This window comes from Crinia signifera, chromosome 5 (assembly GCF_055691185.1).
Source record: "Crinia signifera chromosome 5, ASM5569118v1, whole genome shotgun sequence".
NCBI lineage: Eukaryota > Metazoa > Chordata > Amphibia > Anura > Myobatrachidae > Crinia > Crinia signifera.
This window is the reverse complement of record NC_139221.1, coordinates 98,710,848-98,734,064: the sequence shown is the minus strand read 5'-3', so window position 1 is coordinate 98,734,064 and position 23,217 is coordinate 98,710,848. Positions and strand designations below refer to the sequence as shown.

General features: G+C 41.6%; 1 protein-coding gene across 4 annotated transcripts in view; it reads left to right on the top strand.

Annotated features, from left to right (window-relative positions):
* FBXO15 (F-box protein 15) overlaps nucleotides 1-23,217 on the top strand; it is a 111,874-nt gene that overhangs the window by 40,261 nt on the left and 48,396 nt on the right. For all 4 annotated transcript variants that reach the window (XM_083187731.1, XM_083187728.1, XM_083187729.1 and 1 more), the window contains 4 exons: nucleotides 5,013-5,222; nucleotides 6,110-6,230; nucleotides 6,882-6,964; nucleotides 8,576-8,721. In XM_083187731.1, the coding sequence (XP_083043857.1) occupies nucleotides 5,013-5,222; nucleotides 6,110-6,230; nucleotides 6,882-6,964; nucleotides 8,576-8,721 (560 nt within the window). The remainder of the gene's footprint in view (nucleotides 1-5,012; nucleotides 5,223-6,109; nucleotides 6,231-6,881; nucleotides 6,965-8,575; nucleotides 8,722-23,217) is intronic.

Below are 23,217 nucleotides of genomic sequence, written 5' to 3'. Positions count from 1 at the left end.
GAATAAAGCGGAATTGTTCATCTGAAACAGCATTTCAAAAACAATCTAAAGAAATGATGGAGTCCTTCAGACAACAGGGATATCCACAAGATTTAGTTGAAAATGCCTATAAAGAAGTCATGAAAATAGACAGGGAGAAACTTCTTGCTACATCCACCATAGGTAAGAAAAACCATAAACAGGATTCAGAAAATAGAAATGTTGCGTTCATTACGCAATACAATAATTGTGCACACGAAATACAAAAAATTATTAATAACAATATGTTTATTCTGAAACAAGACTCCCTATTAAAGGAAACTCTAGGATCTAAAAATCATGTAATATTTAGAAAAGGGGAGAACCTGAAATCTAAGCTAGTAAGTAGCCACTTCACAGATAAAAGTAAAAACTCAAAAGGCAATGTAAAGGAAAGTAAAAACTGGCTGTCTAAGCTACCTACCGGATTCCATAGATGTGGAAACAGTAGGTGCCACACGTGTATGTATGGGGAACAAAAAAGTATAGAATTTGTTTCCTTTTCTAATAAAAGTATCCATCAGATAAAAGGCTTTTTAAGTTGTAAGACCTCTTACGCCATATATCTAATAGATTGTGGATGCGGCCTACAATATGTGGGCCGTACTACAAGAACTCTCCACACACGCTATATGGAACACAGGCGAAATATACTTGCAGGAATAAAAACACATCCGCTCTCCAAGCATATAGCCCATTGTCAACAGCAATGCGTGAAAAATATACGTGTTAGGGCAATAGAACACATAAAACCCACCCAGAGAGGGGGGGATCGATTTGGCCTGCTATGTAGGCGAGAAGCCTACTGGATTTTCCAGTTAGGGACACTAATCCCGAACGGCCTAAATGACACCATAGAACTTAATAATATCTGAGAAAGTACCAAAGATGCGCCTATTTTTCTTTTCTTAGAAAGCCTTAATTAAATAATGTATAGCTAGATGTGAATTATTGCCTTGTTATCTCCTTTTCCTATAAAGCTTCATAAAGGTGTTTATGGTGAGATAGAAATTAGTGATGAAGAAGAACTGTTTCCCTATTCCTCCCGACTAAAAGGGGCCCACATGTGGATCTGGTTCGGCTGGAAGTTTTCAGCCGTGACCTGAGATACATGTGACTGACCCCTTTTTCCCTTTATCAAAATAGAAATGTAGATTCTACATGTCAGTGTAAACAAAAATGCATTTCCTCTGTCTACGAACGATCTAAAGCGGTGTGTTTAAAAAAACGTACTGTAAAAAAAACGTACTACAAATCTATTATTCTGAGATTGTATTGAATAAAACGAATGATCGACATAAAATTAATCGACATAAAATTAATCAACTTAAAATAATAAATAAAAAATCAATAATAAATAATATAAAATAAATAATAAAAAAGGATTATGATTCATATAAATAAATAAAATGAAGGTATGACTAAATGTTCCTTTTTTATAATATAAGATAGGGACACAGATTGTGAACTATATTTAATTAATATTTAATATGTATGAACTATGACTCATCATTGATTAGAATTGTTCAAGTATATTTCAATTAATGTCTAAAAAATATCCTTCTCTTCCGTATATATACGTATATACATTTCTTTCTCTCCTTTTATTCTCTTTCTCTTTATATGACCATAAAAATATATATATAAAAAACGAAAAAATCTTTTTTCTTTTTCTTTTTCTTCTCTTTCTAAGTCTGTAGATAATTCAATATCTTATATTTTGCCTAGAAATATGGGAACTCTGTGAAGGATCAATCGATATTATCTGTATATATAGATCTTTTGAGCAATATGCACCTTTATATTGGGCATCCAAATACCAAATACCCCAATAGATGTGTAGAAACTGTATTGGACTGATTGATTATGGCGACGTGTCGACACATTGATATGGCTACACAAATCCTGTAGCTTTATGTGTGTATATATATGAACTCTTGGAATTTTTTGTTTTTCTCGTTTTGAGTAAAGGAAATAATTTAACATATATAGGAAATGAGTAAACGCAATAAAATGAAGCCTGGACATTCTAATAACGATAAAAGAAAAAGGGAGCATATTGCGATCCCCATCAGGAAGTAAACATGAGACCGAGGCTTGGTTTAAAACACTACTGCGCATGTGCGCGTTGAGAAAATGATGTCAGAACAAGACAAGTAAGCAACGAATCACACGCCCGTATGGGCGGCGCACAGTGTGTCAAATACAGGGAAGGGGAGAACTCCGCGTCATCTGAGGAAGCCGCTGACTAAGGAGAGGCGGGGAAACGCGTCATCAGCCCCTGTTTGTTTTACACGAGAGGCACCGCTGTGTGGGGAGACCTGGAAGCCGGAGTGTTCTGGATAAAGCTGAAGATTGCACTACACCAGCTGGGAACCTATCCAAGGCAGAACCAGTCTCTATCCCCCAATAGTGGATTACAAATAACCAGCATCACGCAAGTCGCAGAGTATAAGTATATCAATTTGCTTTATTTCTGCTTGCTTCAATTTATGTGCTAAGTCTGTTACTAAACGTATGGCTGAGTGACTAAATCAATTACAAAGCTGCTGAAAGCAAATTCTGTGCAGGCAGCACAGCCTAACAACTTGTCTACTAACAGCCCTTTGGCAAACAGCTTGATTTACATCTAACCCTGCTTACAAACAAGCAATTAACCCTGCATATGCTTAACCAGGCTGAGAGGAACTATTGTTGAATTTTGCCTTTATTCTTTTTTTTATATATTTTTTACTTTTTAGCGATTTTGTGTATTTTGCTAATCCTATGGTACCATTTATGTATTGTATGAACCCCACCGGCCGGTGACCTTTTTTAGTCTGATTATATTTCTAAGAGATTTGTATAAAATAAACAGATTTAAATTTGAACTCATTTGATTGATTAATTGTGTCCAGTCTGCGCTGTCTAAATTGTGTGTATCTTTTGGCCTTTTTTGGTATAGGAAGGGCCGAGTATCCCTTCCAAGACAGCAGCAAGGACAACTATTAGTGTTTTTTTTTTTTTCCTGCACCTGGTTTATAGTTATTTAATGGAAAAAGTTGCAAAAAAGACCATTGGCTGTACAAAGTCACACAGAGGTCATGCGTTATAAATAGCGCAACTTGTATCGCATAGTGGATCGATGAGGTGGACACATCTGTGTGGTATATTTAAAATTTCTTAGTAATGACGTTTACAGTATATAGGAAAAATAATAAATCTTGTTTTTCATTACGTATGACCAGGCTAGGTGACACATCTTTTCAATCATAGTGGATATTTGTTATAATTCCGGTTCAGTCTAAATCAGGCTAGGTATCTCATATACAGTAGGTGTGTCCTCCTACAAATACTTTACTAAAGCTTCAAAAATAAAAAGTGGTAATTTTGCTCAAGAAACCAATCAGGTACGGTCTATCATTTCTCTATTGCATCCTAGAAAATGATTGCAGAATCTGTTTGGTTGCTATCACCACTTTTAATTTTTTGACACTTAAGTTAGTATACCCCCTTGTCTCAGTTTGCCATGTGGCACAAGATACTTGGAGCGAGGTGATCTATGACAATGTAGCATTATCTTAATTGCAATCGGATATGACAAAACCACTTCAAGCAACTGCACTGATTGATTTGATATGTGACACTTCTACTTAACATGTGGATACTGCCTAATAGCACTTTTTATACAGATTTAGGGTTTTTTTCAATGTGTAGGTCACGGCAGTCGAGCTTGCTCGACCGCCGTGACCCTGTCCCGTTCTCGGTCAGCTCGACCGAGAACATGCAGGTGGGATTCAATGCCCCGCCTGCCGGGGAGCGAGAAGGGGGCGTAGCCACGAGTTGCGGCCGGGAAGAGGTGAGCTGCAGCCGGCAGCTCGTCACTTCCTGGCCATTCTCGGCAGAACGAGCCCGACCGCTTGTGAAGTCAGGCTCGTTCTGCCAAGAAACCCTGCTCAATGCTGTCTGGGAAGATAGCATTGAATAGGGCCCGGCGACCATCCTCCCCCGTGGGAAGATGGTCGCCTGCGAATGAATACCCCCCTTAGACTTTGTTGGACACAAATGTAAAAGTTTTCCATATCAAATTAATCAGTGCAGTCTCGTGAACTTGTTTTATTGCATATGAGTGAGAGGGTTGGGATCGTTTGGTCGAATGCATTATGGTCGAATGTCATTACATCAAATCCATTAGGTCGAATTGCTAAAAGGTCGACATGATTCTAGGTCGACATGGGAAAAGGTTGAAATGATTCTAGGTCGAAAGGTCATTAGGTCGACAAGGTCATTAGTTCGACATTGTCTAGGTCGACATTCACAAAGTCGACATGGGGTTTTTCACTGTTTTTTTACCTGAATGTCAACACAGTCGACATGGACACAGTTTAAAGTGCACTGCATCCCCTCGCATCGCTCGCTGCGCTCGCGAATGCGTCGGACACGGTGCCTCGCTACGCTCGGCACACTATTTTATTCTCCCACCACGCCCTAGTGGATGGTAGGGCATGAAATACCGCCTGTCAGCACATGTCGGCTCAAAAAACAGTGAAAAACCCCATGTCGACTTTGTAAATGTCGACCTAGACAATGTCGAACTAATGACCTTGTCGACCTAATGACCTGTCGAACTAATGACCTTTCGACCTAGAATCATTTCGACCTTTTCCCATGTCGACCTAGAATCATGTCGACCTTTTAGCAATTCGACCTAATGGATTCGATGTAATGACATTCGACCATAATGCATTCGACCAAATGACCGCTTCCCGAGTGAGAGGATGTTGCAGAATTGCACTCTACCTGATGCACCCAGAAGATCTTTTTGGTATGAATGAAGCAGTAGTGTATGAGGACACTTCTGTAATTTATGAACAGTAATAATTGCTTACATCTACAAACTAATTAACTTTGCAACATATTTGTATTACTACATAATGTACTTGTATTCTTGCAAAATGACTACATTTTTACATTAATTCTATGTTCTCTATGTTCTCCTCCTTGGTCATTTCCAGGATGTCTGGATTGATTTGGACCCTTACGTTCAGAGATTTCAATGGAAAAGAAACAGTCATTGAGCAGACTGATATTCAGTTCAGAGATACATCCCTTACTGTGACTTGGAATAGTTATCTTTGGCCGGCCTTTAACTCCCTGATCAGGATTCAGCTCCACGGAATTACACCAGTTATTGTCGATAAATGTTTGGGCCCTTGTAAAATTGGGTATGTATTATATTTCAAACATTTGCTAGAATTTTAATCTTGTTTTTCTGATTTGTAGGAATTTACAGCAGTATGGTAAATGTCTTCAGCCTTTTTACCAGAGCTGTAGAGGGGATGGCTGTCACTTGGTAAACCAGTGAAGCCAGTGTACCACATGTTCTCTACTTGAACTCATAGGGGAAAATTTGGAGATGGGAGTTCTATTTTACTTGATGAAAAATGGGGGAAGGGGGGAGGGATGTTTATTCCGCACTGAAATAATCCTTTTGTTCGCCTTTTTATACTGTATCTGCTTTCTCTTTGATATTCAATACTCTATTTATTTTGGTTGTTTCTTAATTAGTCTATTTGAATAAGAAATAAAGAAATATAAGAAACTGCTAATTTTCTTTTAGAAAATAAAGAGTTAAAAAAAAAAAAAAAAATATATATATATATATATATATATATATATATATTAAATTAGTAGTGGAAGAAAGTGGCCAAGGCAATGCTACATAGCAGAATAAAAAAGCTCACAGTTATAATATTACTCCACATATACCATGTTATTGCAGCAGATATTTAAAAATTTGCCGAAATAAATTTAATTCAAACAAAAGGATAAAGTTACTAAATGTTGATTTGTAAAAGCTGCCGATCAGCGGCTTTGAATCGTGGATTTAAAATGTCAACCGAAATAAATGTTAAACAAGGCTGGTTTAGCATTTACTATAGTTGCCAGTTTCAATTTTAGGGTCATAGCTGCTAAGACAAGCCAATTGGTAAATCTACCCCACAGTGTTTCAAAGTAGCAATGCCCTTAGCAATGTATCTATACTTTGCAATATGTGTTGAAATTATATTTTTAACTGAAAGTAATGAACTTCTTTTCTTCTAACATCAAGACTTCGAAGGGTTTCACTCATTGAGGAATATAACTTGATGGACGCCAGTAAATGCGTTGGCCAGGATATGCATGTTAAACTTCTCCGTTTCAATCCTGGTCTATTGCTTGGACTGTGGAAGGTAAACTTTCAATCTCTCAACATTTTACATAGTTCTGTAGTTATTCTCTGTGTAAATTTAAGCAGTTTATTTTTCAAGTACTAGTATGTGTATTTAAAGGGTAAAAATACATCCAATATACTTATAAATCTAGGCTTTGTGCTGCTTTTGTGGTCGATTCCTAATGGACAGATATAAAACCAATGTACACGTATATACTTGAGTATAAGTTGACCAGAATATAAGCCGAGGCACCTTATTTTACAACAAAAAATTGGGAAATCTTATTGACTCAAGCGGGACCCTCACTCGAGTATAAGCCGAAGGGGGCTTTTTCAGCATAAAAAAATGTTCTGAAAAAGTAGGCTTATACTCGAGTATATATGGCATCTTTTTATTTTCTTGCTCAAGTGTCAAACAAATACAGCTATATGTAATGGGCACACCTTTAATTTTATTCACCAAATCTTCTAAATTTGTCATTTTTATTTATTTATTTTCAAAGCAAATATTTGCAGTCTGCGGTTTTTAGAACATCAGAAAGTATAGATATATCAGTATATCACTATTGTTTATTTCCCTTATGTTTTTTTTTTTGTTTGCATTGGTTTCAATTTAATGGATTCATTCAGTACTGAATTTTCCTGCTAAATTGATTTTTCCTTATTTTAGAAGAGTCCTGAAATAGCATTCGTAATGGCCACTCTACATTATCATCAACTGCTTGAGAAGAGCTTTTGGGGATCTGCTGAAAGGTAATATTTTCTCAAGGGCGAGTGTTTCTGGCATAGCTTTACTATCTCACTCTAAAGTTTGAGTAATATATTACAAATATTCCTCTAATATAGACAACCCCGTTTGATATATTACTCTTTTTGTTTTATATTGTGAACTGCCTTAATTTTTCAGTTTATTTTCTAATATGATTCCTTGATCATCAAATAACATTTGAGTGTTAATGTATATGGGGTGTTTTTTAGATGCCGATATTTTACTGAATGTTTCTTTTTTTAATTTGACATTTATTAATTTATATATATATATAAACGCCGGGCGTTCCCATGGTCCGGCCCTGTGTTCACCCTCCGCCCTTTCTCCCCTGCAGCGAACAGCCTAACAAGTGTCTAACTTGCCAATGTTGTTCACTATTGGGGTTTTGCACATGCTATACGCTATCCTGAATCGGCCTCAAAGTGTGTGTGTGTGTGTGTGTATATATATATAGATATATATAGATATATATATATATAGATATATATATATATATATATATCTATATATATATATATATATATCTATATAGATATATAGATATATAGATATATATATATATATATATATATATATATATATATATATATATATATATATATATATATATATAAAAAAAATCCATAAGCCAATGCTAATAAAGAGCATATAACTTCCTACTTAAATCTTATTAGTATTTTACTTATTTCTTGAAGCATGAACTACCTTGTTTTTGTGAAGTAGAAAAATAAAAAAATTTGCAGGACAGAGTGAGTTAGATAATATGATGAGTCATGAAGGTAACTTTTGGAAGACCTTCCCCACTTTTAGGGTGGATGATAGCCTTCCTACTTTTAACTCAGGGTGGGCAATAAGCAGTCCTCCAGCTGTTGGGAGAGTATGCTGGGGTATGTGTAGTTCTGCAACAGCTGGAGGGATTCTGATTGCCCACCCCTGAGTAAGAAGTATGAAGGGTAGCATCCACCCTAAAAAGGTGGCAGAAACGAGTCTTATTTAATACTACAAAGCATTTGCATCTGGCTGAGAAGAGTGACTCTAAAATGGATATATGATAAACTTTTATGTGACTTTTTTTTGTATGCATTTCTTTTATACATTTATATTTTTACTTCTGATTGCTATAAAGGAAATGGCAGATTAAAATGTTTAAAACTTGACTGCAGACAGTGGTTGTATACAGATGGGGCAGGTCCCATCTTTGCAGGGGATGGCGATAGCGACACCAGCCGCCATCCCCCGCCAGCGCCATATCTATAGCGAGAAGGGGACACGCACGCACGAGAGGCGCGCGTGTCCCCTTCCGACGGCGCTTCCCCCGGGGCCCCCGCCGTCTGCCCGCACCCCCCCTAACCCTGTCCGTCTCCCTGAAGCGGAGGCTGAGACGCGCGTGTGCGTGAGACGCACGCGCGTCTCAGTCAGATGGTTAGCGAGGCTGCTGGCGGATCGCCAGCGCTGACGTTCTGGCGATTCGCCAGCAAAGAAGAAGCCTGCCCCATCTGTATGTGAAATATTTTCCTTGGTGAACCATAAGCATAATAGAGATAGGTATGTGTGTTATATAGTATAACATTTTTTTTATTTGCTTTTTTATTAAGTCCTTACACCTTCCCACCACATATTCCAGTTGTGGATGATATTGACTCAGAATATGGGCTTCATGGGTATCGACTCCATATTGATATGTACAGTGGACCAAGAACATACCTATGCAGAACTTTTCGTGGATTGTTTTGTCGAAAAGGTACACTTCATCACATATTATACTTAGATCTTTTTTTTTTGTAAAAGTTCCATAAAAACACTCCTTTTCATTTAATGCAATAAATAACCTGCTACTTATGCAGTGAATTCATTAATTTTCTTCTCTAATACCAAAGATAACCTGATCAAATCACAAGCTTCAGGCCAGTAGACGTAAATGAGCAGGTTGGGTGCAATCGCACAAGACTTGTGGATTGTTATCAAATAGCATGTATCAATGAGGCCCCCTTATAGTTACTTAGTAAAAATTATGTCTGGTTTAGGCATTTATCATATCACATTTTGGAATGTTATATGATAAATGCCTAAACCAGACATTGGGTGCTGTAAGTAGGAGAGCACCATAACCGGCAGGGAGAGAGGTATTATCTATACGCATTCTGTAAACTCCACAATTGTTTGTGACTTCCATAGCTGTATCAGTACAGTGAATCTTGCATGTATACGTCCTCCGTGGCAGAAAAAGGATCATATGTTTCTAGGGACATCCCTAAGAACACATATGACCTAATGTACTTTCCTACTATTAAGTAACCAATGTTGCAGAATCCAATGTTGCAAAAGTAAATGTAACAAGATTGAGAAACATAGAACCCAAGAGATACATTACTCTGTTTTGAACTGTCTTTTGGGAGGTATTCTGTGAAATCATTTGTCTGTATGTACTCTGTGAAATCATTTGTCTGTACGTATTCAACCTATTGGATTGATACTAGCCGACATAAACTCCTCCCACAGCAATTAATAGAGGATTGACGGCATTGTGCCAGAACTCACGGAGATTTAAAAACGTATACTGCTTTCTTTTTTTACGTCATATTCATGTATGTGTGTCCAAGTCTAGTTTTATGTTTGTCTAGTCAAATTTTATAGTGTATCAATTAAAAGTTAAATTTTAGCAAATTCACTCCAACCAGGGGAATCACGGGAACTCTACTCAGGGTCCCCATCTCTCCCCAAATCATTGTGTACTAGAATAGCAACCACTAGTTGTCATATAACTACAGGTTTTGCTCTCATTTATTGCAGACACCAACTCTTACATAGGAGGGTACAATCTGCATAATCTGCCATCTAAAGGGACAAGTGTGATAGTGGGTACCTCGTCACATATCTACTCAACATAATTACCGAACTTATATACGTATAGATTACCACGCGTAATCTTTGTAAAAGAGTGCCCCAAAAAACAGAGAGTGTTTTCGTCTTCTTTCTCTGCAATTTATAAGATTCCCTTGAACAGACACTTTTATTATATTGTTGGCTAAATAAGCACTTGTAACATTGTGTTCTGTAATTCAAAGGGTAATTGGCAACAATTGTAAAGATTGTATGGAGTGTATCAATCGTGCAGATTGGTTACACTCCTCTAAAGGCCCCCATACACTATGCGATTTGGGCACGATTTCACCCGATTCGGATGAATCAGGCCGTGAAATCGGCCCAGATCGCACTTGCAAACACCCCCTCCGATCCGATGCGCGGTCCCGTGCGCATCGGATCGGGTCGTTAGGTCAGATGGGCTGCCCATAAGATTTGCTAAATCTTATGGGCAGCCCAGCCCCGGAGCCGTGCGGGGAATTACAGCGGGCGGGGGATGCCGGCTATAGAGAGCCGAGCAGGGGGAGGCTGCATAGGGAGCCGGGCAGGAGGCACTTGAAGCTGTTGTGGTGAGGTGACAGCGGGAGCAGGGCGCCGGGCAGGGAGGATGACGCTGGCTGACGGGCAGCGGCGCGACCTGGGAGGAACAGATAAGTTGAAAAAAAAAGCCCATACAGATGACTATCAAGCCATTGATTGGCAACGCCCTGCTCCTGCTGTCACCCCACCGCAACAGCCTCCTCCTGCCCGGCTCGCTATGCAGCCTCCCCCTGCTCGGCTCTCTATTAGCCGGTATCCCCTGCCCGCTGATGTCCACCGCATGGCTCCCTCCTCCCACAGCTCCCCGGGGACTGCATATGCAGAAATTGTCTATAGGCTCACACAAGTTTAGAGGTAAGTATATAAATTGATGTTATCTGGGTTCCCTCTAATAAATGTGATTGCTGCTTATTATAGCAGAGATTTGTGTGGCAGAGTCACAGGAAACAGTCTCGATGGAGTTGATATGGATACTGCAGCAGTATGAATTCTCTGCCAGTATCCTACTCCACAATGATTTTTAATTTACTGTCCCCACATTAATCTAGACAATTTATACTGGTAGTAAGTAGATATGAGCACAGACTAGATATCATCTAGTCTAGAGCCTGAGCGGCTGTGACTGTGCAAATAGACAGAGTAGCGCACGTATTCAGCTGTGAGCTGCGTGCACACTGCAAATCTACCCACTAGGTACAATGCAATTTAAATCATTTACATTTTGCTGGCATCTAGCATGGACAGAGGTAGAGCAGGCAGAGCCCTAAAAAGGGCTGGAGCCGGAGCAATTGTCACACGAGAGATAAGGACACAGAGCACACAATGAGCTGCGCCTGCACGGCTGTGTTGCCTAGACGTAAATGAGATAGAGTAATATTCTAGTAGTCTTACCACCAATACAGTATAATGGGCAGAGCATATAGTGAAAAGTGGTGCACATTAAAAAGGGCATGCACAGTGGAATAAATCAAGCACTTCAGCGACAGGGACTGAAACTTTTGTGACCTGAAGTACTGGGTTTGTTTGGGCCTCAACAAAAGAAAATCTATTTGTGCTTTCCATAAAACAAGCTACCAATGGGCTTAAGGGTAACAGTGTGATTAATCATAGTCTCAGTTAGAAGATGTCCTCATCCACCTCATAATTACCCTCTTCTTTTGTTAGTATCTTAATTACACAATATTAGCTCATCCTCACTGGAATATATTGTTTCAGTCTCTGTTTGTTGTAATTGATAGTAAAGGTCTTCCACAGAGAAATTGTAGTGCATGTTGCTGAAAATCAGTTCTTCAACATTTGTATGAAGTAGCCTTTGCATGCTCATTGCTCACTTTTCTATCCCAGTACAGTCTAGGTCATCATGAAGCTTAAATAAACCATACTTAATTTGTACTGGGGCTCCAAATTGCCTCACCTTATTCAAAGGGTTTGTAAATTGCTATTTTGTATATTATAATTAGTAAATTCTTTACCATTCTATTGATGTTAACTGTATCATATTGAGACTGGTAGAGGTGTCAATATATGTGAGAACTTGATCTGTATGTCCAACATACTTGGCAGAATCACTTGATTCCATTTTTATGCAGATTTAGCATCAGTCACACACTGCATATAGACATGTTACATATAATTGTAATCATCAGAAGCTGCTTTTGTATTCTATTTGCTTTTTCAAATACTATGCTAGTTAACAGAAAAAGACACCCTTGGATACAGAGTTACACCGATCTCACACCTTCTACATAACACATCTTGTGTAGTATGAATGATGGTGGATGGATGTGGACACATCTGTACTGTTCTGCAACCCAAGGTTACTTGCCATCCTTTTACTTGGCAACAAGTAACAGTAATCACAAAATAGATGCAGAAACCACCAGATGGTCCTGCAGTGCTCAGAGACGCTTACCGCAGGGCAGAGGAGGGGAATCTGTCTGGAGGGAAGGGGAGGGACCATGTGTGTGTGTGTGTGGTGAGCAGTCTGTTGATTAGGAGAAGGAAGAGTCGGTGCTGGGGCTGCAGATGATGCGGATGAAGAGGAGGCAGATATCCAGCTCAACTGCATGAAGGGGCGGGGTCCGATGCTCGCCCCTTCTACACTTCGCACAGGTTATGCCCAGACCCCCCAGCCAGCTGCCGGTGGCTACTGGTGTCCTCTACCCCCAGACATGGCCCAGAGTTGTGCAGGGCCTGGTGAGCTTACACGTACCTGTAGTGGTGTGTATAGTGCAGAATCATTTAAGGGGGTATTCGTTGTTGTTGGAAATCGCCAGATGGAATAGATGTGCTGATATTTCTGACTGTTGGAAATGATGGCACACATAGATTAACTCCCCCCCCCCCCCCTAAAGATTACAGATGTACAGTATCCCAACAGCACCTGTCTGAATAGCAACTGCCCCCCGGTAATCAGGCCCTGGTAATAATTTTCATTTAGATTTAAAAACTTCAAATACCAACAATCTCTCTCATTAAGACTGACTGAGCAAATTCTAACAATTATATATACTGCTAATTAATATAAGGATTATAACCAAAAATAGTATTTGGTTTATAAGTCTCAGAAATGTTAATGCAGTAAAAATAGAGTGCCTTATAATATATATGAAAGGCTATTGTTATTAGAATTGTAAGATGTTTTGTTTATAACATTTTATGAATTGTCCATATGCTAGTACTAAATACTATATTAATTGTAAGTTGTGAAATAAAACTTTTATCTGGTTAAACTATGGAAACTTATTTGGAAATGCAGAGGGTTTCTGCAGTCCCTCACATTGGAAGCTGCATTTTCTACCATTTCACACCAGCCTGAATTCCCAGGTTGGGAATCCCTTGAAAATTTGCCAGGATTTCAAGGGAGCAGGGTTGTTCCCGGGTTCAACCCAGGGTCCTGGCCGGTGTGAAAGTGGTAGGGGTACTCACACGTCCTCGGTGCGTGAGGTCAGGCTGGGGATCCACACATGCGGCAGGTGCAGATGACAGGACAGAAGGCAGATGAAGAAGACGCAGCTCTCCGGCGCCCTCACTGCAGCCGGAGAGCTGCATCATCTGTACCCGCCATCTGACCTGTCATCTGCACCCGCCGCCTGTGTGGATCCCGGACTTGCACCGAGGACCGGCAACCCGGGGTGAGTACTGTCCACCGCCATCCCACCTCCTGTCTGCCCGTCTCCTTCCCACACTGGAAAATGCAGGGACTTTTCTGGTGTGAAAGGGGCCAACCCTGGGAATGCCCCGGGTCCCTGCGTTTTCTGGTGTGAAAGGGATACAAGTGGTCTAACTAGGTCGCTTAGAAATGAAGCACGGAATGCTCAGTGTGTATGGCCCCCTGTGATGTGTGGTCCAGCTTGTCGCTTTCATCCCACTAGATAGATACTGCATGTAGTATATATTTAGTGATCAGAGTGATCTCCAGAAAACACTAGCTGTGACAGACCACTCAGCACATAGAGATTGGGCAGCGCTGTGTGCTAAGCGGTCTGTGCTTAACTGCCTCGCTAAGCACAGATGCTCAGTCACCCCGTGTTTACGAGGCATTAGTTTGGAATTTATATACATTTGACTATTCAACTATAACATACATAGTACACTGGTTCAGCTCTAGGGAAAGAAACAGTTTACTGAAGATACAGTGTGACAAAAATTGTGAGCACTGCAGGTCTAGTCATTGGGTGGAATTCAATGCTCTTTAGCGAGCTGTGACAACAACAGTGCTGATTGCTCGCCGTCACAGTTCGAGGGTCAACGTTCTGGATTGTTGAATAGGGTCAGCGGCCAGCGCGTGGTGAAACGGCAAAAGGTGGTTTGTTTTTGACGATCCTCACCATTTAACCCCCTCGCCGGCAACATTGAATACCGCCCATAATCTGACTGGATTTACCTTCCATCAAAACATACAACTTTATAGAACAAACAAATTTGCAAATACAAAAACTCTTGATTGCAGTTCCTGATCATTTTTAGGTTGGGATTGGCAAATTAAGAGAATGAGGGGGGTATTCAATGTGGGATCACGGCTGTCGATCCCTGCCGTTTGCGATCAGATCGACCGCAGAACGACAGGTGGGATTCAATGTCCTGCCTGCCGATGGGCGCAAAAGGGGCGTGGGCATGAAAACGGCCGTGGATTGTCGATCTGCGGCCCAGATAACGACAATCCACGTCCGTTATCGGCAGAACGGGCCCGACAGCTTCTGAATTCGGGCCCGTTTTGCTGTGATCCCGCATCAATGCTGTCGTTAATGACAGCATTGAATAGGGAGCTGCCGCTATTTCCCACATCGGAAATAGCGGCAGCAGATTGAATACCCAAAGTCCAAAACTTTAGATGAGGTCTGGCCAACCTACTGTTGTGAAACTACACATCCCAGAATGCCTTGCCACAGTTATAGCATTACCTAATAGCAAAACTGTGGCAAGGTGTACTGAGACTATTTCTACAGCTGGAGAGCCACAGGTTGACCAGGACAGCTTTAGAGAATCATGACAATTTTTTTGCATGTATGGAGGCCTTACTACTGGCAGCAGATAACTCTAGCAATCATGTTATATTCATATTATTTATATTTATAATCATGTCATGTTATATTCCTAATCACAATTCATTCATTTTTTCCCCGTTCTATAACAGTGCTGTAGAATATAATGATATTTTGTAAATTCTAGTAGACCTATACACCGTAACAGACAATTTTGCAGGGCAACGTTTCAAATAGATTTGGGTCCTAAATGAGGGACTACCCTTTCCAATAGTGCAGTGCTTCTCAACTCCAGTCCTCAATTACCCCCATTAGGTCAGGTATGGGCAGTCGGCGCATCGCCCGTACACACAGCACCGTGTTGCAGAGCCGATGCAATATATTGGCCACATTAAATCCAATTTACTGGATCATGTATTCACCTGCTTCATCAGACCTAAATCCTTTAAAATCATGACCCGTGGGAGTAACTTTAACGTTGGAGTTGAAAACCTGCAGAAGTATGGCAAAATGTTTGCGATCAATATACATAAGTCTAGGTTTACATAATTAGACATTATACCTGTAGAAATACGCAATGAATAGTCACTTTATTGAATTAAGGACATTTTTTAGGTTGTCAGCCACATTGATTACAGAAGAATGCCAGTGTGTTCTATAAAAAAATATTAATTCCTTATTATCTGGATTTGTAGGTTCTAGTTACAGTAGAATGGTGTACGTTTCATCTTGAATGCTTATTTGACGTTTTGTGGCAACATGCTATAATATGATTAACCATGAGAGGGTGCTAGAGTTAACAGACTTTATATTGTCTTTTTGTTCAGATGTAAAACTTTTATTTCAGCTAGAAACTGACTGTCATTTCAATTTGTATTCTTTTCTTTTTTTTTTTACATTTAAAGTTTTAGAAAACTGACATTTCAAACCGTTATTATAAATTGAATTTGCCAAGACATTTTTGTGAACACACTTTTGAAAGATGTCAATTTTTTGAAAGATATATAAAACAGTCGTATATATATATATATCAATATCTTATGCTGGGTGTATAGTGTGCAATTACAGTATCTGTCCCATCCACCAGATATCAGCGGTTGCCCAGTGTATGCATGCAATAAATTGTAAAATATTGATACCTGATCATCCAGCATGTCTGCCTGGTGCAATATTTTTTATAATTGAATGTGAGCTGCATTTGGCAGTGTATGTGCTACCACTTCTGATCAACAGACATTTCCCTGGTTTCTTCACACGGGAACAAACTGGGAAATGTCTCCGCCACACGGGAAGAGTGCAGATGTAGTGCCATTACACTGTATACAAAATTTGTGTAGAGTATGAGGATGTCAGATAAAATGTCTGTCTTACTGACACAGTGTAACCACCATGCTACCATGTCCATAGCAGCTCAGCTTGCGCAGCCACAAAAATGCCCATATTGACCTGATGATTCCATTTAACACCCCCACTAAACCATACACCTACTGTATTCTTGACATAAGACATGTGTCTCAAACACATTGGACATGAATGCAGGAAGCAGCAGAAATGAGTAATGAGAAATGAGGCTTGCTTACTACTAAAAACCACTACCAATTGTTTGAGTATCTAGCAGAAATGGGAAGGAAAGGTTCTACAGTACTTGTGTATTATCTTGGCGCCCATCACGTCACATCGCATGCCCTATTGAATGGGATGCGATGCGATGGGACCCGATTTGCCCTTGAAATGATCGGGAGTGCTAGTAAAGTATAAAGTATAAATCGCATTGCATTGTATGGCATACGATGCAATGCGATTTAACACATCCCGCCCAATCCTAATCCCGCCCTCTGGCACATCTGGCAGAATTTCACTCTGAGGGGATTTTGTGAGGAGATAAGAAGTTTATTGGAGAGCTGGTGTTATCGTGAGGTGTCGTGAGGTGATTTTGGTGTGATTTCAATTGGATTAGGTTGGATTACATTAATTTGACAACGGCTGCGTCTTCATCTACATCGGTGAGTCTGTTTAGCCTGCTGCAGACCGAAGAGGAAGCTGTGCGGTTTCTGCAGGACCGTTCTCTTCTGCCGGTGACAGCCACATGCACCAATGGACATCCTATGAGGCTGTCCATTAAGGAATACAAATGGAGGTGTCCTATAAAGAGCTACAGGAAGAAGGAGAGTCTCAGAGCAGGCCTTTTCTTCGCCGGAGGCCGACTGCCGTTGGTGAAGTTGGTTCGTTTTATTTTCTGCTGGTGTGAGGAGCTGACATCAATTGACTTCTGCAATCGTCACCTAAATATGTCTAATAAGAAAGCGGTAATGTATAACGCCTCAATACGGGAGGCGTGCGAACTGGATTTACTTCCACAGCCGCAGCGCCGCATTGGGGGCCCAGGCCAGATCGTCGAAATTGACGAGACTCTTTTTGTCAAACGACAGGCTAATGTGGGTCACGTACTCCCACAACAGTGGGTGTTCAGCGGAATATCTAGGGAAACTGGTGAATGATTTATGACCCCTGTGCCGCAACGGGACGCTTCTACACTTATGGCGGCAATCATTGCCAATATAGAGCCCACAACGACCATCTTCAGTGACTGCTGGCTTGCGTACAGCACTGAAGAACTGGATACAACCACGCGCGCGTAAACCATCGATGTCACTTTATTGATCCACAGTTAGTGGAGCTCACACTCAAAATATTGAGCGCCTATGGGGATGCACGAAATGGCATAACAAGCGCCAACGGGGTACAACTCGCCAGAGCCTCAATTCCTACATGCAGGAGTTCGTATTGCGGAAATGCCTCGCACGCGACACCCTGTTCGAACGCATCTTACATGCATTGACTCTACTTGCTAAGTAAAATTGACTGTTGCTGATTTTTAATGAGATTTATTGTTCAATTTAATCGTTATCTTTCTATTTATCTTTCTTTATCTTTATTGTTCATAGTATATTTATTGTAATTTAATTGGCCTGTCATTGCTATTGCTATTGTTTGTAAATTATATTTATTGATCTATTTAATCATTATCTAATTAATACAGTTCATCGTTAACACCTGTTGTCATTACTGTGTCAGATGAATGATGTTGGTGGTGTGAATGTGTCCACAAGGGCTCACAACCAGCACACTATCAACACCAACCCGAAGCATGCGAGCGCAGCGGTACGCGTCCTCCAACCTTTTCATATCCCCACTATCCATGTCGGCGTGGAGTTGATTTTAGATAGTGTGGCGAGCCACCGCGCCCGAAGCGTAGTGAGTCCCACGAGGGGACGTGGAATAGGAGCCCGAAGTGTGGCTAGCGGACGCGGAATACATGTAAAGTAATCCGCGGGGCTCACTGCGCTCGCCACGCTTCGGGCTCGTATTCTGCGTCCCCTGGCAGGGCGCACTACGCTCACCACGCTTCGGGCTCGCTGCGCTCGCCACACTATCTAATATCAACTCCACGCCGACGTGGATAGTGGGGGTATGAAAAGGTCAGTGGACGCGTACTGCCGTTCCTCGCGGGCTCGCTGCGCTCGCCACGCTTTGGGTTGGCGTTGATACTGGGATGCCGTTAACAATGGGGGGGGGGCATTTCACATAGTAATTACATGCGATATGACCAATTTTTGGTTGTACAATGCCATGCGATTTAAATGTTGGGCGCCCAGATAATACACAAGTACCGGTTCTACTACTATTACTACTACTTTTACTACACCTGGGACAGCAGGCCCTCACAGAACTGCATAACCAGTAATTATTGTGGCAGGGTACAGCAACCCTGCCCGTGTCTGCTTCAGGGAGACAGGGTTAGGGGGTTCGGTAGCACGTGCCTCTCGTGCACAAAGTGGGGATGCGGGCGCAAGTGCGTCTCATGCACAATAAAGGAGGCATTTGCCAGTGCTCCATGTTACATACTGGCAAATGCCTCCTTCTCAAACCCCCACTATACACGCCAGCCCGGAGCATGGCGAGCGGACGCGTTACGCATCCCCCTAACCTGTTCATACCCCTACTATCCACGTCGCGTGGCGTTGATTTTATAAAGTGTGGCACGCACAGTGAGCCACTGAGCCCGAAGCGTGGTGAGCGGACGCAGAATACATGTAAAATAATCTGTGGCCCCTCGCGGGGCGCGCTGCGCTCGCCACGCTTCGGGCTCAGTGCCTCGCTGCATGCGCCACACTTCATAAAATCAACTCCACACCAACGTGGATAGTGGGGGTATCAACAGGTCGGCGGGACATGTAACGTGTCCCCTAGCGGGGCGCGCTGCGCTCGCCACGCTTTGGACTGCCGTGAACACTGGGGGTGTTTCAGGAACACATTCACACACCATATCATACATCTGAGACAGTAATGACAACATGTGTTAACTGGTAACTGGATTTTAGTGAATAATAAAGAGGAAAAAAAACACTTAACAAAGTACAATAACATCTTGTTATCAAATAACAAGACAAAGATAATAATAAAACAGTTATTCTTCAGTTTCTGCATTCTGGGCAAATGCAGCTGAAGTTGACGCAGCTGTGTCTGCATGTGTGTCGTCTGCTTTGTCGGCCTTTGGGAGCAGAGTTAGGGCATATAGAATCCGCTGGAAAGGGTACCACTCCGGGACCCCCAACATCGGAGGCAACTCTGGGACCCCCCACATCGGAGGCAACTCTGGGACCCCCCACATCGGAGGCAACTCCGGGACCCCCAACATCGGAGGCCACTCCGGGACCCCCAACATCGGACACCATGCCAAAAAACATGCCACCTGAGCCTATCCCCTGGGGTTTCCCCTTAGGGATTTGCAATTCTGATGCTGTAGGATAAGACTACTGATTCCTGAACCTAAAATGGGGTTTCTCAGTACTTGGACCAACCGTATAAATCAGAGAGCTTTTAATGGATGATTCGGCGGTACGTTGCCATAGTGGTGACAGGCATAGATCTAACTACCTGACTAGACTTGGCCAGCTTGATAAAGCTGTCCCTAGAGACAGCGAAACGCGTTGGTTACCAAGCTTAACCTATTGTGGACTTTATTTTTCACCTGCTGAAATACTCTGGGAACCTACAACCACCTATTTATCTGTCTGGAGTGATTCTATTCCCTTGGCACAGAGCACTTTACTAATTGGAGCCTCCCCACACAAGCTTGGCTTGGGGTAAAACGATCAAGGCCCATCTGCACCTTTGGAGTATCCAGCCCGTCTCCCACTGCATTAAATCGCACTTTAGAGAGGATCCCTACAAGCAACATTTCCTTAATTTGGACTGGGACACCTCCAGCGACCTCTATTGAGATTACATTTGGGACATACAAATTGGACTCCAGTGCCCTCCATTAATGGGTTGTTTACCAGAGCAGGTTATATTCTCCACACATTTATTGGTCCACTTGCTGTTTTTATACTATTGGCATCTTTTATTCGCATTTTTATTGTATGTTATGTATGATTAAATAATATATTTTTACTGGTATTGAGTTTACTCATTAAAATCTGAGAGCGCTGCAACAACCCCCTTCTTTTCCCGTTGGCCAGAGGAAACACCCTGTTGCCACCACCAGGATTGCGCAATTCACAAGCCTGGAGATAGTGGCCTGAATCTCAACCGTAGAAGCATAGAGTTAAGTCTCTATGCCGTTGACACTCCTCCAGCGAAAGCTTCGGCCGTAGAACACTTCTATGCTTTTCCTGAACCTCTGGGTCTGAGGACTCGCTGCCTAATAAGTCCTTAGACAGGGTCTCATTAGGGGCTGAATGAACCCCAGTGACCTTTGGGAGGATCAAAAAAATATCGGTTAGGAGTTTTTGCAGCTGCAGTAGGGATTGCTGCAGAACCTCTAACTGCCCTGGTTTAAAGGCAGTGAACGCCAAATTTAAAGCCGCTAATGACTCTTGCATGGCCTGCATGATATAGCCGTGCAAGGTTGCAGACCAGGCAAAACAAGCTGTGATACAATAAACTGTGAGAAGGCAAACTGCGGCTAACGGCTTGCATGACTTGGTGCCACATCATGCTAGCCAGGTTTGATAGTGGCCACTGAAACTCTGTATAGAAGATCATCAGTGGCGATAATTCCTGGATCTACAGTTTTGACCCCAAGGACAAACAACCTTCAGCCCCATCGACCCCAGTCAGAGGTGCGCTGCCACAGAAGTTCTGATGTCAGTGTAAGACTGTTGGCATAGCTGTTTTTGGGGCCCAGACTGGTCATGTAGCAACATACCATCACTGATGACTGGTACGCCAACCAATGCTACAAGTGCTGGAAGCCTTTCTCCAGGTGCCATCCAAGAACGCATGCTCTCTGTGTACTTCTCCATCCAAAAATGCACATGCCCGCAAGTCCAGGAAAGTGGTACATTTTCTTACTCATTAATGCATTCAGGAGCTTGGTCATCAGCCGTGCAGTCCAGACCTGCCCACGTGTGACTTATTTGTGTTCTTGCAAATAAAGCACAAGGATATGTGGGATTTGTTTAAAGTCACTGGAAGCGGCAATGGAGATCTACCTGCTTAAGACTGGTCAAGCTGGTTTGAGCGCAACTTTGCATATACCTCTCTGGTTAAAACTTTGAAAAAATGTAATACTTTTTGTGCATCTGGAAACTTATGGCCTGTTAGTAATGCAGAAATGTTCTCTACATCTGGAAGAACGGTTATACAAATTTGATAGATTAACACCTTTTTAATTATAGTGAATTAATGAATGTTGCATTTTTGACATGTTCTAATGTTATAATTGATATAAAGTAAGAATGTTAATGAGCAGTTGCAGCTCTAGCAAGGACTGATGTCACGCAGAGGTTGCCATGCAGCTGCATAATTACATTCTGAAAGGTCTTCCTTCAGCATCAGTGTTTCTGTGCCGCAATCACCTTAGGCTGCCATCCCTATTGTGTTGGGAAGTATTTCATCTGTAAAGGGGAGCTGCTCTCTAATCTGTGCTGCATGTAGGGGATTTGCTTTGAATATGAATTAAAAAAAAATTATGTTCTTTCAAATAGTGCTTGTGCTGTGCTGCCTTTCTGTGTATTGCTATTGAATTAATTTCGGTTAATAGTGCAAGCACCACATAACAGAAGTGTATACCTAGGGCTGTTTACATTCCTAAATACCTACAGGTTAAATGTACCTACACGTTAAGCTGCAAATGTTTTCCAGTTCCCTTTATTGTGTCTGTTGTGCATTGTACGGAAGTGCTTTCATACACGTACCAGTGTCATGGGTTGTAAGACCCCACAGTATCATCAGTGTTCATCAAAGCCATTGATTAACTCTAGGTTTCTGTCTGTTTCAAAGCGTCTATATGATGACTGGGTGTAGATGCGTTAAAGTTCCTTTTTATGCAGGAAATACGCTTTTATTACTTTTCCCTGTTGACTGTACTCAGAACAAATAATTTTTATTTTTGGGGGGTATTATGTTATCTTGCATACAGTTTAAACCTTTATTTAAAAGGTCATAACATTGGTAATTAAACATTTTAAAATCTTCACAGACTCTCTAGATTAGAAAGGGAAGTACTTGGTAATATCATTATATCACAGCACTAGGATTTTTGTGTTTTAGAACAGGCTAAGAATGTGCAGAGAAAAGAAAGTGAATTAATTTATTTTATGCTACAAATAGAACCATTTTCTACACAGGATGTGTTGTGTTATGGCTGGCAATAGTGCATTAGGTTTTTTAACTGAACGTGAAAAACTGACATAAAATAATATTTAAAAAAATAAATACTATTAATAAGGACTTCAGAATAAAAAAATGTGAAGTACAGGAACTACAAGTAATCAAGGACGGATCCACGAGAAAATGAGAGGGGGGGCACCATGATTGGAGAGGGTTTGGGAGGGGTGCCTTAATGGTGCCAGTGTGCTGGGGGAGGCAGAATTTAAATATCCTATTCATAAAATTGAGCGGCCACTGATTTGGCTCTCAGACAATCAGCAGCTGCCTAGTCTTTTGAATAGGATTTTGAATTCTCTTCGCCACCTGACGCACACCGGACCCAGCTTGCCGCACACCAGAGCCCACTTACTGCACACTGGACCCCGCAAAACGGACCATGCTCCCCACCTGCCGCACGGTATTGGTTGGCGGCTGCACATAAGTTTATCGGTTCTTTTTTAGTTTCACAGCGGCAGCGCGCGCACACTCTAGCTATGAATCTTGGCAGCTTGCCAGACTGCCTTAAGCTACATTATTAGCGTAGCGCGTGCTGCTTTAGCTATGAATCTTGGCAGCTTGCCAGACTGCCTTAAGCTACGTGCTACGTTATCAGTGTAGCATCTGTAATGAACTACATTGTCAGCATGGTGACTCTGCAGCAGGCTAGCGCTGACGGGTCATTGTGGTGCTTG